The sequence below is a fragment of the Pipistrellus hanaki genome (genome assembly GCF_964339955.1).
Source record: "Pipistrellus hanaki genome assembly, chromosome: 15".
NCBI classification, from domain to species: domain Eukaryota; kingdom Metazoa; phylum Chordata; class Mammalia; order Chiroptera; family Vespertilionidae; genus Pipistrellus; species Pipistrellus hanaki.
Window position 1 is genome coordinate 44778757 of NC_140517.1, and position 12914 is coordinate 44791670.

At 61.3% G+C, this 12914-nt stretch overlaps 1 protein-coding gene across 2 annotated transcripts; it reads right to left on the bottom strand.

Moving 5' to 3' along the window:
• Positions 1-711: 711 nt before the first annotated feature.
• MEIS3 (Meis homeobox 3) lies at positions 712-12100 on the bottom strand. Of its 2 annotated transcripts, none has more exons than XM_084906143.1 (13): positions 11971-12100; positions 9767-9936; positions 9397-9556; positions 9250-9300; positions 8516-8566; positions 8235-8333; positions 5283-5394; positions 4948-5096; positions 4252-4328; positions 3995-4053; positions 3802-3885; positions 3263-3331; positions 712-1153 (listed from the first exon to the last, which is right to left on the bottom strand). In XM_084906143.1, exons 1-12 carry the CDS (start codon positions 11980-11982, stop codon positions 3282-3284), a joined length of 1074 nt encoding a protein of 357 aa, XP_084762269.1. In that variant the 5' UTR covers positions 11983-12100; the 3' UTR covers positions 712-1153; positions 3263-3281. The 2 variants fall into 2 exon arrangements, with proteins under 2 accessions (XP_084762269.1, XP_084762268.1); XM_084906142.1 differs by having other exon boundaries at positions 8235-8384.
• Positions 12101-12914: the final 814 nt, after the last annotated feature.

The following is a 12914-nucleotide window of genomic DNA, read 5'->3' on the forward strand; positions in this document are numbered from 1 at the left end:
CCGGATCTGAGCAGGGGCCCCTAGAGGGCTTGGGCCCTTCTGCTCTCTCTTGGAGTCCAGTCAAGCCTCTACGTGAACAAACTCCACAGCCTGCCGGCCGAGGTTACCACGTGGCCCTGTTGCCCCTGCTGCCAGCAAGCCGACCCCCAGAACCAGAGCCCCCTGGTGGATCTGTCCCGGCCACAGACACACAAGAGGGCCCTGCTGAAACCACAAGACCTGCCTCGCTGAGCCTGATTTAAGATACCAACTCATAAAATGACGAGCTATAAAGGAGTGGGCGTGTTGAGCCAAAAACAAACAAACAAACAAACAAACAAACAAAAACCGTTCAGGGATTGTTTGTTACACAGCAATAGCTGACTGATACATATGGAGTGCCCAGGGGCTGAGCAGGATAAAGAGTATTACTTGTCATTGTAATGAGTGCTCTATGAGCTTCAAATGGATGCGAATTTGAATCTTAGACACAAAGACTCAGATTGGCTGTGGTCAGTATGGCTCAGTGGGTTGGGTGCTGTCCTGTGCACCAAAAGGTTGCTGGTTAAATTCCCAGTCAGGGCATATGCCCAGGCTGCAGACTGGATCCCTGGTAGGGGGGCATGCAGGAGGCAGCCGATCAATGTTTCTCTCCCTCTTCCTTCCTCTTTCTCTAAAAAATCAATAAAAACAGAAACTTAAAAAAAACAAACAAGTCAGAACTCAAATTGGTGGTTTTTTGTTTTTAAGACTTTATCATTTAAAAAAGGTAGAAGACGTTAGAGAAGGGAGGTAGGAGGAGACGGGAGGGGGTGGGCTGGGAGGATGAAGGGAACCTCCCCAAATATCGGATCCAGGTGACCCTCCTCCCCTGACGGCCCCAGCTCGCCCCCAATTCCACCTGGAGGCAGGGGCCCCAGCCACCATCTTCTGAGGACCCAGGTCTCAGCTCGGGTCCCTGGCAGCGGTGAGGGCAGCCGTGGGGCGCAGAGCCTGGGGGCCTCGTCTTTGTCCTGGAGAGACCCCGCCCCCCAGCAGGTGCTCAGGCCCCGTGTCCTGGCGGGCCCCAGGGAGGTAGGCGTTGAGTGGGAGGGCCGTCGGAGACGGGGTCCTGAAGCCAGAGTGGGGACCGGACCAGGTGCTAGCCTGGAGGTCACAGTTCAGAAGCTGGAGTCTGTGGGGAGGAGGGGGATGCCACGTCAGGAGGTGGGGAGGGACCTGGCCCCCCACATCAGCCCTTCTGAGCAGTCCCCACCAGCCCCACAGTGAGAGGGATGCAGAGAGACAGAGACAGAGAGAGAGAGAGAGAGAGAGAGAGAGAGGATCAGAACAAAATGGAGGGAGAGAGACAGCACTGGAAAGAGAGATAAGGAGTCGAGACTGGTTTGGCTCAGTGGATAGAGCGTCGGCCTGTGGACTGGAAGGTCCGAGTTCGATTCCGGTCAAGGGCATGTACCTTGGTTACAGGCACATCCCCAGTAGGGGGTGTGCGGGAGGCATCTGATCGATGATTCTCTCTCATCCATGTTTCTAACTCTCTATCCCTCTCTCTTCCTCTCTGTAAAAAATCAATAAAATATATTTTTTAAAAAGAAAAAAGAATCCCCATCTCTTTTTCTTTCTTTTTTTTTTTTTTTTTTAAAGAGAGAGATAAGGAGACAGTTAAGACAAAGAAAGAAAGACAAGGAAAGAGGGAGACAAAGAGACAAAGACAGGAGTGGGGGCGGAGCAGCAGAGGCAGAGAGAGAAGACAGTCCCCCACCCCCCTCCGCCCCCCTCTTCCCCCCCGAAGTAGGATGAGGAGCCCCATCACTCCTGGTCCCAGAGGCCGCGGGCCCTCAGGCCAGGCCACCCCTGTCCACTCCGGTCAGAGCAGAGCTGAGCCCCCCTCTGACCAGCCAGGCTCTGAACAAACCAGTTCGTCCCTCTGCCCAGGCTCAGGCCTCCGGGGGCCCCCCAGGCCTGCGCCCCCCACGTCTCCACGCTCATCTCCCAGCCCTTCTGCGGCCTGAACGTATCCGACTCACCCGCTCAGCCCTCCCTCCTCGTGTGTGCGGGGCGGAGAGGGCTGTTTCACAGCCTTGACGTTTTGCATATGCGATTCCCTCTTCCCCTGCCTCACTCCTATCTTCCTGTCTCAGCTGCAAGGTCCCCTCCTCCAGGAAGCACTCCCTGAACTCACCAGCTGGGCCTGATGTCTTCTCTGGGCTCCTCCTGGGTTCCCTCATCCCACCCTGCCCCCTCTGGGCCATCGCCGTCTGAGACGGCTCTGTCTCCCCCACTGGGCAGGGCTGCCAACGTGACTGCCATGTTCCCAGCACAGGGCCAGGCACAGAGGTGCTCAGAGAATGTAAATTGAATGAATGAATGAATGAGTGAATGAATGAATGCTAAACTGAGTTTCAACTTCATCAGAGGGTACTAGGGAGCAACAGGTCTTTTTAAAAAATATATTGATTTTTTTACAGAGAGGAAGGGAGAGGGATAGAGAGTTAGAAACATCGATCAGCTGCCTCCTGCACCTATTGGGGATGTGCCCACAATCAAGGTACATGCCCTTGACTGGAAACGAACCTGGGACCCTTCAATCCACAGGCCGATGCTCTATCCACTGAGCCAAACCGGTTTAGGGCAGCCACAGAAGGTTGAAGTCAGAGAGGGTCAAGATCTGCTCTATGCTTTGGAAAGTCTGGGTGGCCTCTCAGTGCTTCCCTTTGCTTTTCTGACCTGAGTGAACCTGCACAACTGAGCTCTTCCCTCTGAGCCTCAGTTTTCTCATCTGCAAAATGGGAATAATAACAGTTCTCCCTCTTGGGGTTGTTGTGAAGAAGAAACTCTAAAACCTTAATACCTGGAAGAATAAAAGAAGGTGTCCAGCCGAAACCGGTTTGGCTCAGTGGATAGAGCCTCAGCCTGTGGATTGAAGCGTCCCGGGTTCGATTCTGGTCAAGGAGACGCACCTTGGTTGCTGGTACATTCCCAGTAGGGGGTGTGCAAGAGGCAGCTGATCGATGGTTCTCTCTCATCGATGTTTCTAACTCTCTATCCCTCTCTTCCTCTCTGTGAAAAATAAATAAAATATATTTTTTTAAAAAGAGAAGATCCTACCTGTGGCATTTCAGGACATGTGTGTATGCATGGATGGATGGATGAATCATCTTCCCCCAAGCCTTGGAGAACCCTCGGCTCAGGGACCGACACTGCCCTGCTCTGGTGGCCTGATACTGGAGTCCAGAGGCTCCCAGAGCTCCCCAGCCCAGCAGCCCTCGCCCCGGACACTCACACGTCTCCCGAGTCCGCCTCTATAGGTAATGCCACTCTCCTTCCAAGTTCACACTCATCCCCATGGATCCTGGAGGACAAAGAGGGCAGTGGGTCTTCACCAGGCACCCCCTGTACACACAAGTCCCTCCCGCCCCTTTCTGTCTCAGGGGATTCCTTAAGGTGACCAGACGTCCCACTTTTGGCGGAACAGTCCCGATTTTTAACAATTTGTCCCGCGTCCCTCGGCGTTTTAAAAAAGTCCCGATTTTTGGAAAGAATTGTGAAAAATCGGGGCTGTCCCGCCAAAAGCTGGACGTCTGGTCACCTTAGTATTCCTCCATCAGGACAGACTGAGCCGTTGTTTAAGGCCATGCTGGTCATTTAAGGAAAAGTGGGGCCATCCCATAGGCGGGCACCCAGGAATCAGCTCCCCTGTTATGCAAATGAGGCCCTGTCTTCATTATTCATGAACATAAACCGTGAAGGTACGGCATCTTCATTAGAGGGGGGCGGGGCCTGGCGCTGGAGGCGTGGCTTCGTTAAGGGGCGGAGCCTTACCGGGTGGCCTGCCAGTCATGTGTGGCTGTGTCTCTGTGTAGCCCGCCATGGGCTGGCCCTCAGGGCTGAAGGCTGCTCCCTGCCCTGCAAGAGAGGGGTTTAGGGGTGCAGCCTGAGCCCCAGGGTGCCTGGGTCCGGGCTCTGGCACTCCTCGGGGAGCACTAGGCCCTCTCTCCCCACCTCCTCCTGGTACCTGTGCGGTTGGACTGATCTATCATTGGTTGCACGATGCGTCTCCGGGCGTTAATGAACCTGGAGGGGGGGAGGTCATGGACATAGAGGAGGGTGTGAAGAGGGTGTAGGGGAGAGGCAGAGGTGAGCATAGAGAGAGGGAGAGCTGGGAAGAGAGAACTGGAATGGGAGAAGGCCCAGGTCTCCCAGGGGCTCCGCGGTCTCCTTCAGCACCGCGGACAGCGCCCGGCCTCCCGCCCCGGCCTGCAGGGCCCTCACCAGTTGTTGACTTGCAGGATGGTGAGTCCCGTGTCCTGCGCCAGCTGTTTCTTCTGCTCCTCCGAGGGGTACGGGTGCTGTGGCCATCAGCAAGCGTCACCCTGCCTGCCGGGCCGCCATCCGGTCCCCGCGGCCTGGCCCTGTCCGGTCCTGGAGGCCGGCGGGCGAGCCCAGGCGGGGCAGGGGCCGGAAGAGCCAGTGCGCCTGAGCTGCCCCTTTCTCCCCGGGGCCCAGCCGGGAAGCAGAGCCAAGCTTCGGGCAATTACGCCCGTGGGCGCCCCGCCTCCTCCAGCAATTAGAGGCTAATTGCCCACTCTCATTGGCAGGAGGAGGACAGAGCTGGGGACAGGGCTCCATCACCGGGAAAGGAGGCGAAACCCAGCCCGGCCTCTGAGTCTGGCAGGGCCCTGTGCACGGCTCTCCCTGTCCCATTTTCTCCCTCTCTCTCCTCTCTCCTCCCCCTTCCCTGTGTCTCGGCCTCTCCCTTGCAGAATGGAGCCGATACAGCCCTGCCCCCACAGAGTGTGCTGGCTGGCTGGCTGGCTGGCTGGTGGCTGGTGGGTGGGTGACCAGGAGGGCAGATGGTCAGGTATACACCCTCCCTCAGTGCTCCCCGCCTCCCTCTCCGGCTCTGGGTGTCTCGGGCCTCGGTCTCTGTGCCACCCACGGGGGGGGGGGGGCGGGGAGAACCCTCACCGAGAGGTGCTGGAACAGCCAGGCTCGCATGATGTTGGTGGCCACCTTGGGGAAGATGCCCCTTTTCTTGTTCCGCCGCCGCTCGGGGTCCAGCTCCTCGTCCTCCCCCCCAGAGCTGGGGGAGGCCACGCTGGTGTCCAGTCCGTCTCCTGAGGGGGTGGGGAGGGGCGTGGTGTGCGTGTGGGCACGAGGGCGGGGCACCGGAGGCCCAGAACCCTCCGCCACGACGCTACCCCTCCCCCCCGCCCCCTCGGCGGTCCCACGTGCTGTCTAACTGCCGTCCTCAGGCCGGCCCCCACATTTCCCTCTCCCTCCTCTCCCCCCGATCTTCTCACCTGGGTCACTGGACGTGTCCCCACTCTGGGAGGCCAGGCCCCCGCTGGACGGTCCCGGGGTCCCCAGCTGCACAGACCCGCTGTCTTCCTGGTCCCTAAGCCAGGTAGGATTCTGGGAGACAAGAGTCGGGGGTCAGAGCACAGCAGCGGAGGCCACGGGCCCTGGGGCTAGGGCTTCTGGGTGGTGAGCCTGTCCCTGCCTCTTCCCTGGTTATACACGCCTCCCTGTGCCTCAGTTTACCCAACTGGGTAATGGAAGGGGATACTGGCCCCCACCTCACCGAGTGTGGGCAACTCAGTGAGTTCATTTACACGAAGGCCCAGGGGTCACTCAGCAGAGACGAGCTTACACAGACCCATGGCGCCTTATCGGAAGGGGTTCCGAATTCAGAACGTGTCACATTTTGAGACAGCCAGCCAGTCACCGCACAGCGCATCCGCCGAGTGCTTCATAGCACCCCCAGCGGGGTCTGGGCCCGGCATAACCCCGTGCTCAAGCTCATGGACATTTCTGCGGCAAAACGGACGGGCATGTAACGAGGTGGAATAAATAACGGCTATAAATAGCCTCTCATTGGTTCAGGTCAGACACTGCTGCCAAATGAGTTTGCACTAAACTTGTGGGCGCGGGCGGGGGACGGGGGTGGGGGGATGGGGAGGAGGTAAGAGCTTTCAGTGTTAGTTAGAGACTTGGGGGCCTCAGAACTGCAGCCTGGGGAGCCCAGGACTGTGCTCCCTTCACCCCAGCTCCTGGAGGAACTTCACCAGGTGTTGGGCTCACGCTCTGCATCCGGAGCCCAAGCCTCCCGCAGGGAGACGGCACCTAGACTTCTTTGTTCGACACTGGGAGGCAGAGTGGCGGTGGGAGGGGTGCCAACAGCCACAGGGACCCCGGGGTGCCCGGCCGGCCCCAGGGATGGCCCTTGACCTGCCCGCTGCCTGTTAACAGCCCTTCCCCCTCCACTGTCATCTGAGCCGTGCAGCCCACAGCCCAGGAGGCCGGCTCCGGGGAACCTTCTGCAGTCTGGGCCTGGGCGTGCAATGCGTGCATGGGTGCATTGGGGGGTGGGAGGGCCTGTGTGGGAAATGCAGGGCCATTGGGTCTGCGGGCTTCAGGGCGGATGTGACTGTCCCTGCAGCAGTGGCGGCGCTGGGTTCGATCCCCGGCTGAGGAGGAGCCTCCACGCTGGGGTGCGAGAAGCTGGCCTGAGACCGTGGCTGTGTGAGTGCCTACGCCCATGCCCAGGTGGCATGGCTGTGGCTGGATGGAGGTGGCTGAGGCGTGGTTGCGACTGGGAGGAGCTGAGACAGGGGGTGGGTTCTGAGCAGGGCTGTCGCTCTCGGAGATGGCGGGGTGTGTGTGTGTGTGTGTGTGTGTGTGGCGGCAGGGCTGTGTCTGACGACCATCAAGGGTGTGGCTGTCGGTTGTCCGATTTGTGAAACCGTGTGAGGTGGTACTGATTCCCGCTCAGGCAGCTCAGTGGCTTTGTGGGTGGTAACTGCTGAGGGAGGGAGTCGGGGTCTGTATGAAGATGGGGAATACGGCCTGGACTGTGTGGTTGAGCATCGACCAATGAACCAGAGGTCACGGTTCGATTCCAGGTCGGGGCACGTGCACAGGTTGTGGGCTCGATCCCCAGTGGGGGGGCGTGCAGGAGGCAGCCCATCAATGATTCTCTCTCATCATTGATGTTTCTATTTTTCTAGCTCTCTCTCTCTCTATATATATATAAATCTCCATATCCAAAACCGGTTTGGCTCAGTGGTAGAGTGTTGGTCTGTGGACTGAAAGGTCCCAGGTTCCAATTCCGGTCAAGGGCATGTACCTTGGTTGCGGGCACATCCCCAGCAGGTGGTGTGCAGAAGGCAGCTGGTCGATGTTTCTCTCTCATCGATGTTTCTATCTCTCTATCCCTCTCCCTTCCTTTCTGTAAAAAAAATCAATAAAACATATATATATATATATATATATATATATATATATATATATTTTTTTTTTTTTTTTTTTTTTTTAAGATAAGGAACATGGCCGTGTCTCCGAGTGAGCTGTAACCAGCTGTGACATGCACGTGGCCCTCGCTGACTGGGTGGATATTACGGGCTGTGGGCAGAGGGTGACTAGCATGAGGCACACCCACGCCCAGGTGGGACACGGCCGCACGCCTGCCTCTGGGTGCGGGTGTCAGGCTGTACAATCGCTGGGTGTGTTGAGAGGATGACCGTCCTGAGGGTGTGGTCCTGGTTGGGATCCACATGGCCGGGCTGTCGTGTGGCTGTAGATGAAACTGTAGTCCGGCTGTCTCAGAGACGGAGTGGCACCGTGTGTGTGTGTGTGTGTGTGTGTGTGTGTGTGTGTGTGTATGTGTGTGTGTGTGTGTGTGCGCGCACGCACCCACTGCGGGGAGACTATCAGGTGGTCAGGGAGCGTGTGTGTGTGTGTGTGTGTGTGTGTGTGTATGTGTGTGTGTGTGTGTGTGTGTGTACGCACCCACTGCGGGGGAGACTGTGAGGTGGTCAGGGAGCGTTGTACCTGCGGGCGTGCAGGCCCTGCGGTCAGTCTGGTGTCGCTGTATCTGATCGTGTGGCAGCGTCTGGGGCCATGTGGCTCAACCTCCGTCTGTGTGGCGGTTTCATGTATAACACACACACACACACACACACACACACACACACACACACAGAGTGACGGTCTCTCGACCGGGCTGTGTGGTCTGATTATGATGCAGCAGGGTATATGGTGCAGGCCGTCACTGGCCATGAGTGAGAATGGCTGGAATGGTGTGGGTGTAGCTGAGTCTATGGTGGTGTCTTCAGCTGTTAAGATGCGTGCACATGTGTGTGCGTGCATGTGCTATGTGTATGTCCTCAAGCTGTGTGTACGCGTGTGCGTGCGTGTGTATGCGTGTGCGTGTGTGTGTCCTCATGCTGTAGCCTGCTGCCTGGCTGGCCCACCTGGTCCGGGAGGCTGGGGCAGGAGGCGGGGTAGTCCTCGGGGTCCTCCCTGCAGCCGCCGTCCCGATCCTCGATGACCAGGTCGATGGGCATCTTTCCCTTGAGGCAGGTGATGTAGCGGTGACAGAAGTTGTCGCACAGGTCGTGGACCTGAGGGGGCACGGGGTACTGGGGGGGCCACCCGGGGGCCAGGGCTGCGGAGTGTGGGAAGGGGTGGGGTGGGGAGAGAGCCTGAGGGGAGTGGACGGGCTGGAGGGTGTGAGGGCGTGAGGAGCACTCACCTTCTCCAGCTCCAGCAGGTGGAACCGCAGCACCTGGATGGCCTGTATCATCTGAAGGAGAGACAGGGAGAGGGCAGGGGGCGGAGGGAGGGAGACAGAGGAAAAGAGAGAAGAAGGGAGAAGAGGAGGAGGAGGGGGCGAAAGAGGGAAGAGAAGAGACAGAGGCAGAGAAAGAGATAGGATGACAAGGATGGAGAGACAGAGCACAGAGAGCCGCAGAGACAGATACAGGCACGGAGAGAAAGAGAGATCGGAGACAAAGACCCAGAATTCCGGGAACAGCGTTAGATCGTGTCAGAGACAGAGCGGAGCAAGAGACAGAGAAGGATCCATCACAAGAGGAGTGAACACAGGGAAGCTGCAATAACAGCGCCCTCTCCTTTGCCTGCTTGCCCTCAGGGCCCACCCTTCACCTGCAAACTACATTTCCCAGAGTCCTTTGCCAAAGGGTTCGCTGGCAGGAGCTGGGAAATTAAAGAGCCCAGGGCATTCTCCCCCCCACCCCCTCACTTTCCTCTCTTCTCTTGCTTTGCTCTCTCCCTCTCCTCTCTCCTTGGCAGCCAAGTCCCTGCACTCATTGTGGGGTGTCCTCAAGTCTAGGCCATACTGCACCGCCAAGGGGCAACAATGATCACGGTGTGGAAATGTGGGTGCCCCACCCCACCCCAAGGCTCTGGAGGGCAGGACAGGCGACCCCCGTGCGGGAGCGGGCATGGGGGGGGGGCAGGCCTCACCAGATTGTCCAGCTCTGGGTTGGAGGAGAAGAGGGGCCTCTCGGAGCGGACCTGGGGGCGGGGAGAGAGAGGCCAGGGCGGGCACCCCTGTCTCCCGCTGCCCTCCCTGTGGTGCTGGGCTGGGCTGGCATGCAGCGGGGCGCCCACCTGCTTGGCGAAGGCTGCGATGTCCTCATTGAAGGAGTCGGAGGAGCACACGTCACCGCCCAGCGGCGCGCCCAGCCCCGCCCCTGCCCCATCGCGGGGCGAGCAGGTGGCCAGTTCACATTTCTCGAAGACCAGGGCCAGCAGCGGGAAGAGCGGGTGTCTGGAGGGAGCGGAGAGGAGACTCTGAGGGGAGGGCAGGGCCCTTTGAAATGGGGGGCTACAGGGAGGAGAGGGAGACCCAGAGGGGAGAGATGGAGAGAGAGAGCCAGGGTGAGAGAGGGTCAGAGAGAGAGACAGTCTAGAGGGGCCAAGAACCAGAGGAAGGCCTGAATTCTGAGACCCCCCGGCCCCCCGCCCTGCCCCCACTCACCCGTAGATCTCATCCTTCTCCTGCTTCAGGCCGTCACCGTCCAGGCCCGGGGGAGGCCGGTGGGGGCCGAAGGGCCCCGGGGCTCCAGGGGCGGGAGGCACCGCCTCCGAGAAGCCAGCCAGGGCTGCAGTGCCGTCCACGATGCCTGGGTAGTGGGGCAGCTCATCGTACTGTGGAGGCGGGGGGGGGGGGGCAGGGAGGCATCAGCACCGCAAGAACCCTCCTGCCCTGGGCCTGAGACTCCCCCTGCCTCCCCTTCCCCATCTCCCTCTCCCTCTCCCTCTCCCTCTCCCTCCCCCTCTCCCTCTCCCTCTCCTTCCTCCTCCCCCCTCCTCCCCCTCTCCCTCTCCCTCTCCTTCCCCCTCCCTCCCCCTCCCCTCCCTCTCCCCCTCCCTCCCTCTCCCCCTCCCTCTCCCCCTCCCTCCCCCTCTCCCTCCCTTTCCCTCCCCCTCCCTCCCTCCGCAGGAACCTGCACTGTCCCCCAAGTGGCCCAGCCATGCCCCTCACTCCCCAGCCCCCCAAGCCCCTCCATGCCCCGCGGAGCTGTGTGGGGCTGAGGGCCGTGTCCAACGGCCTGCTCTTGGACCCTGGACTGGGATTAAGTCCCATCAGAGACGCCTGAAGTGTGGCAGGACGGTCCCGAGGAGAGAGACAGACCCAGGACTCCAGTCTGAGGGTCAGGGTGTGGGGTGTGTGTGTGTGTGTCAGGGGATCAGCTGGCTGGAAACTGCCAGCGCCTCACAGAATGAGGAAGAGAGGAAGGAGGGGGAAAGGCCTGGAGACAGATTTAGAGAAAGAGAGTGAAGGGGGACAGAGAGAGAGGAAGGAGGAGGAGGAGGAGGAGGAGGAGGGAGGAGGAGGAGGAGGAGGAGGAGAAGAAGAAGAAGAAGAAGAAGAAGAAGAAGAAGAAGAAGAAGAAGAAGAAGAAGAAGAAAGGCAAAGAGAAATGGGGACAGAGGTGCAGAGGGGAGAGGGTGAAGGGAGAGGGGACAGGGTGAGACACAGCAAATGCAGAGAAAGAGGCAGAGGCAGAGGCAGAGGCAGAGGCAGAGGCAGAGGCAGAGGCAGAGGCAGAGGCAGAGGAGGGACGGAGGGGCACTTACAGACACTTTCCACGCAAAGTGCATTGTGTGTGCCCCCTGCTCAGTTCCCTTCACTTTTCACACCTGCACAACCTGTCACAGCCCACGCACCAGGCGGGACACACACACACACACACACACACACACACACACCCCAGAGCCAACCGCCAGTTCAGAAGTGAATGAGTGAATGAATGAATGAATGAATGAGGCATCTCGCACAGTGCCTGGCACACTTTCCATCCACTCTTGTTGAACGGGGTGATGGTGGGGGGACCACCAAAACCCACAGCCCCCAGAGAACCCGAGATCTGGGTCCGCCCCCAGGAGCAGGCGCCAGGGCACCCCCTGCCCTCGCAGGTGCAGGAACTGAGGCTGGGAGAGGCGAGGGGGCCAGGGGCGGCGGGAGGCCCCCCTTCCCCCCATCTCCTAACTTCTGAGACTGAAGTTGCTCCAGCCGCCCGGCCGTCCCCCCCCACCTCCCAGCTACTCCAGCGCCCCCAGCCCCAAGGCGCCCCTCACCTCCGCTCTGCGGTCCCCAGGACATAAAGGGAGGGAGAGGGAGGGAGAGGAGGAGAGCGGAGGGGAGGGGCCCTGCCTGTGGGACCCCCTCTGCCAGCACCGTCTGCACCCCGAACCCCAGGACCAGGAACAAAAGTCCAGCAGGGGGAGGCTGGGGCAGCAGGGGAAGGGAGGGGTGGATGAAGGGCCTGGGGGGGGGGGACACTGGGGGACACCGGGGGCCGGGGGTTAGGGAGAGGGAGGCGGAGACAGGGAGGGGTGAGAGGGCGGGTGGGCAGGAGGGACCCGTGCCCCCCCTCCGGGGGTGGGGGGAACAGAGGGACGGAGGGATGGGGCGGAGGGATGGGATAACGGAGGGATGGGGGGCGGAGGGATGGGATAACGGAGGGATGGGATAACGGAGGGATGGGCGGAGGGATGGGGCGGAGGGATGGGATAACGGAGGGATGGGGCGGAGGGATGGGAGGACGGAGGGATGGGGCGGAGGGATGGGGCGGAGGGATGGGATAACGGAGGGATGGGGGGCGGAGGGATGGGGGGCGGAGGGATGGGATAACGGAGGGATGGGATAACGGAGGGATGGGGCAGAGGGAGACCTACCCTCCCGGCCATGGGCTGAGGCCGGCGGCAGCTCCCGGTCCTCCAGGCCTGGCGGGCGGGGAGGGCGCAGCGGGTCCCCGATGCCCCGGGAGGGCGCAGGGGGTGGGCAGGAGGCTGGTGCCCCCGCCCCCGCCCCCGCCGCCCTCAGCGGCCCGCGCCCGGCGGAGCGGAGGCGGCGAGCATGGACCCGGCCCCCGCCGGGGTCACAGCCCGGGGCTCATGCCCCCGGGGGAGGGGAGAGGGCGGGAGGCCGCCCCGGGCCCCTCCCCGGGCCCAGTCCCCCGGGCCCCGAGCACCGACCAGCTCCGGACCCAGAGCCCGGGCGCCGCGGGGCGGGGGCGGCGGTGGGTCCCGGCGGCCTGGCGCCCGGTGCGCGGCCTGGCGGCCCTCTCCGCTCGGTCTCCCGGTCTCCCGGTCTCCCTCTCCCTCCCTCTCTGTGGTCACATCCGGAAGTTCCTCCCGGAGACGCTTAACCCGCTGTCCGCCGGCGGCGCCTCCCTCCCCTCCCCGCCCCGCTCCGGGGAGGCGGCTTTTGTGGCCGAGTCTCCGGTGGCCGGTCTCCCCGCCCCCTCAGGGCCTCTGCCTCCCCGCCCCGGGCTGCCACAGGTCCCTGTCCCCTGGCCCTGCCCCCCTGTCCCTCTGTCCCCCTACCCCGACCCCCAGTCCCCCTACCCCCCTGTCCCTCTGTCCCCCTGTCCCTCTGTCCCCTGTCCCTCTGCCCCTGCTCCCTGTCCCTCTGTCCCCCTACCCCTGACCCCCAGTCCCCCTACCCCCCTGTCCCTCTGTCCCCCTGCCCCTGTCCCCGTGTCCCTCTGTCCCCTGCCCCTGCCCCCTGCTCCTCTGTCCCTCTGTCCCTGACTCCCGGTCCCCCTACCCCCTGTCCCTCTGTCCCCCAGTCCCCCTGTCCCCCTGTCCCTCTGCCCCCTGACCCCCCGCCCCTGTCC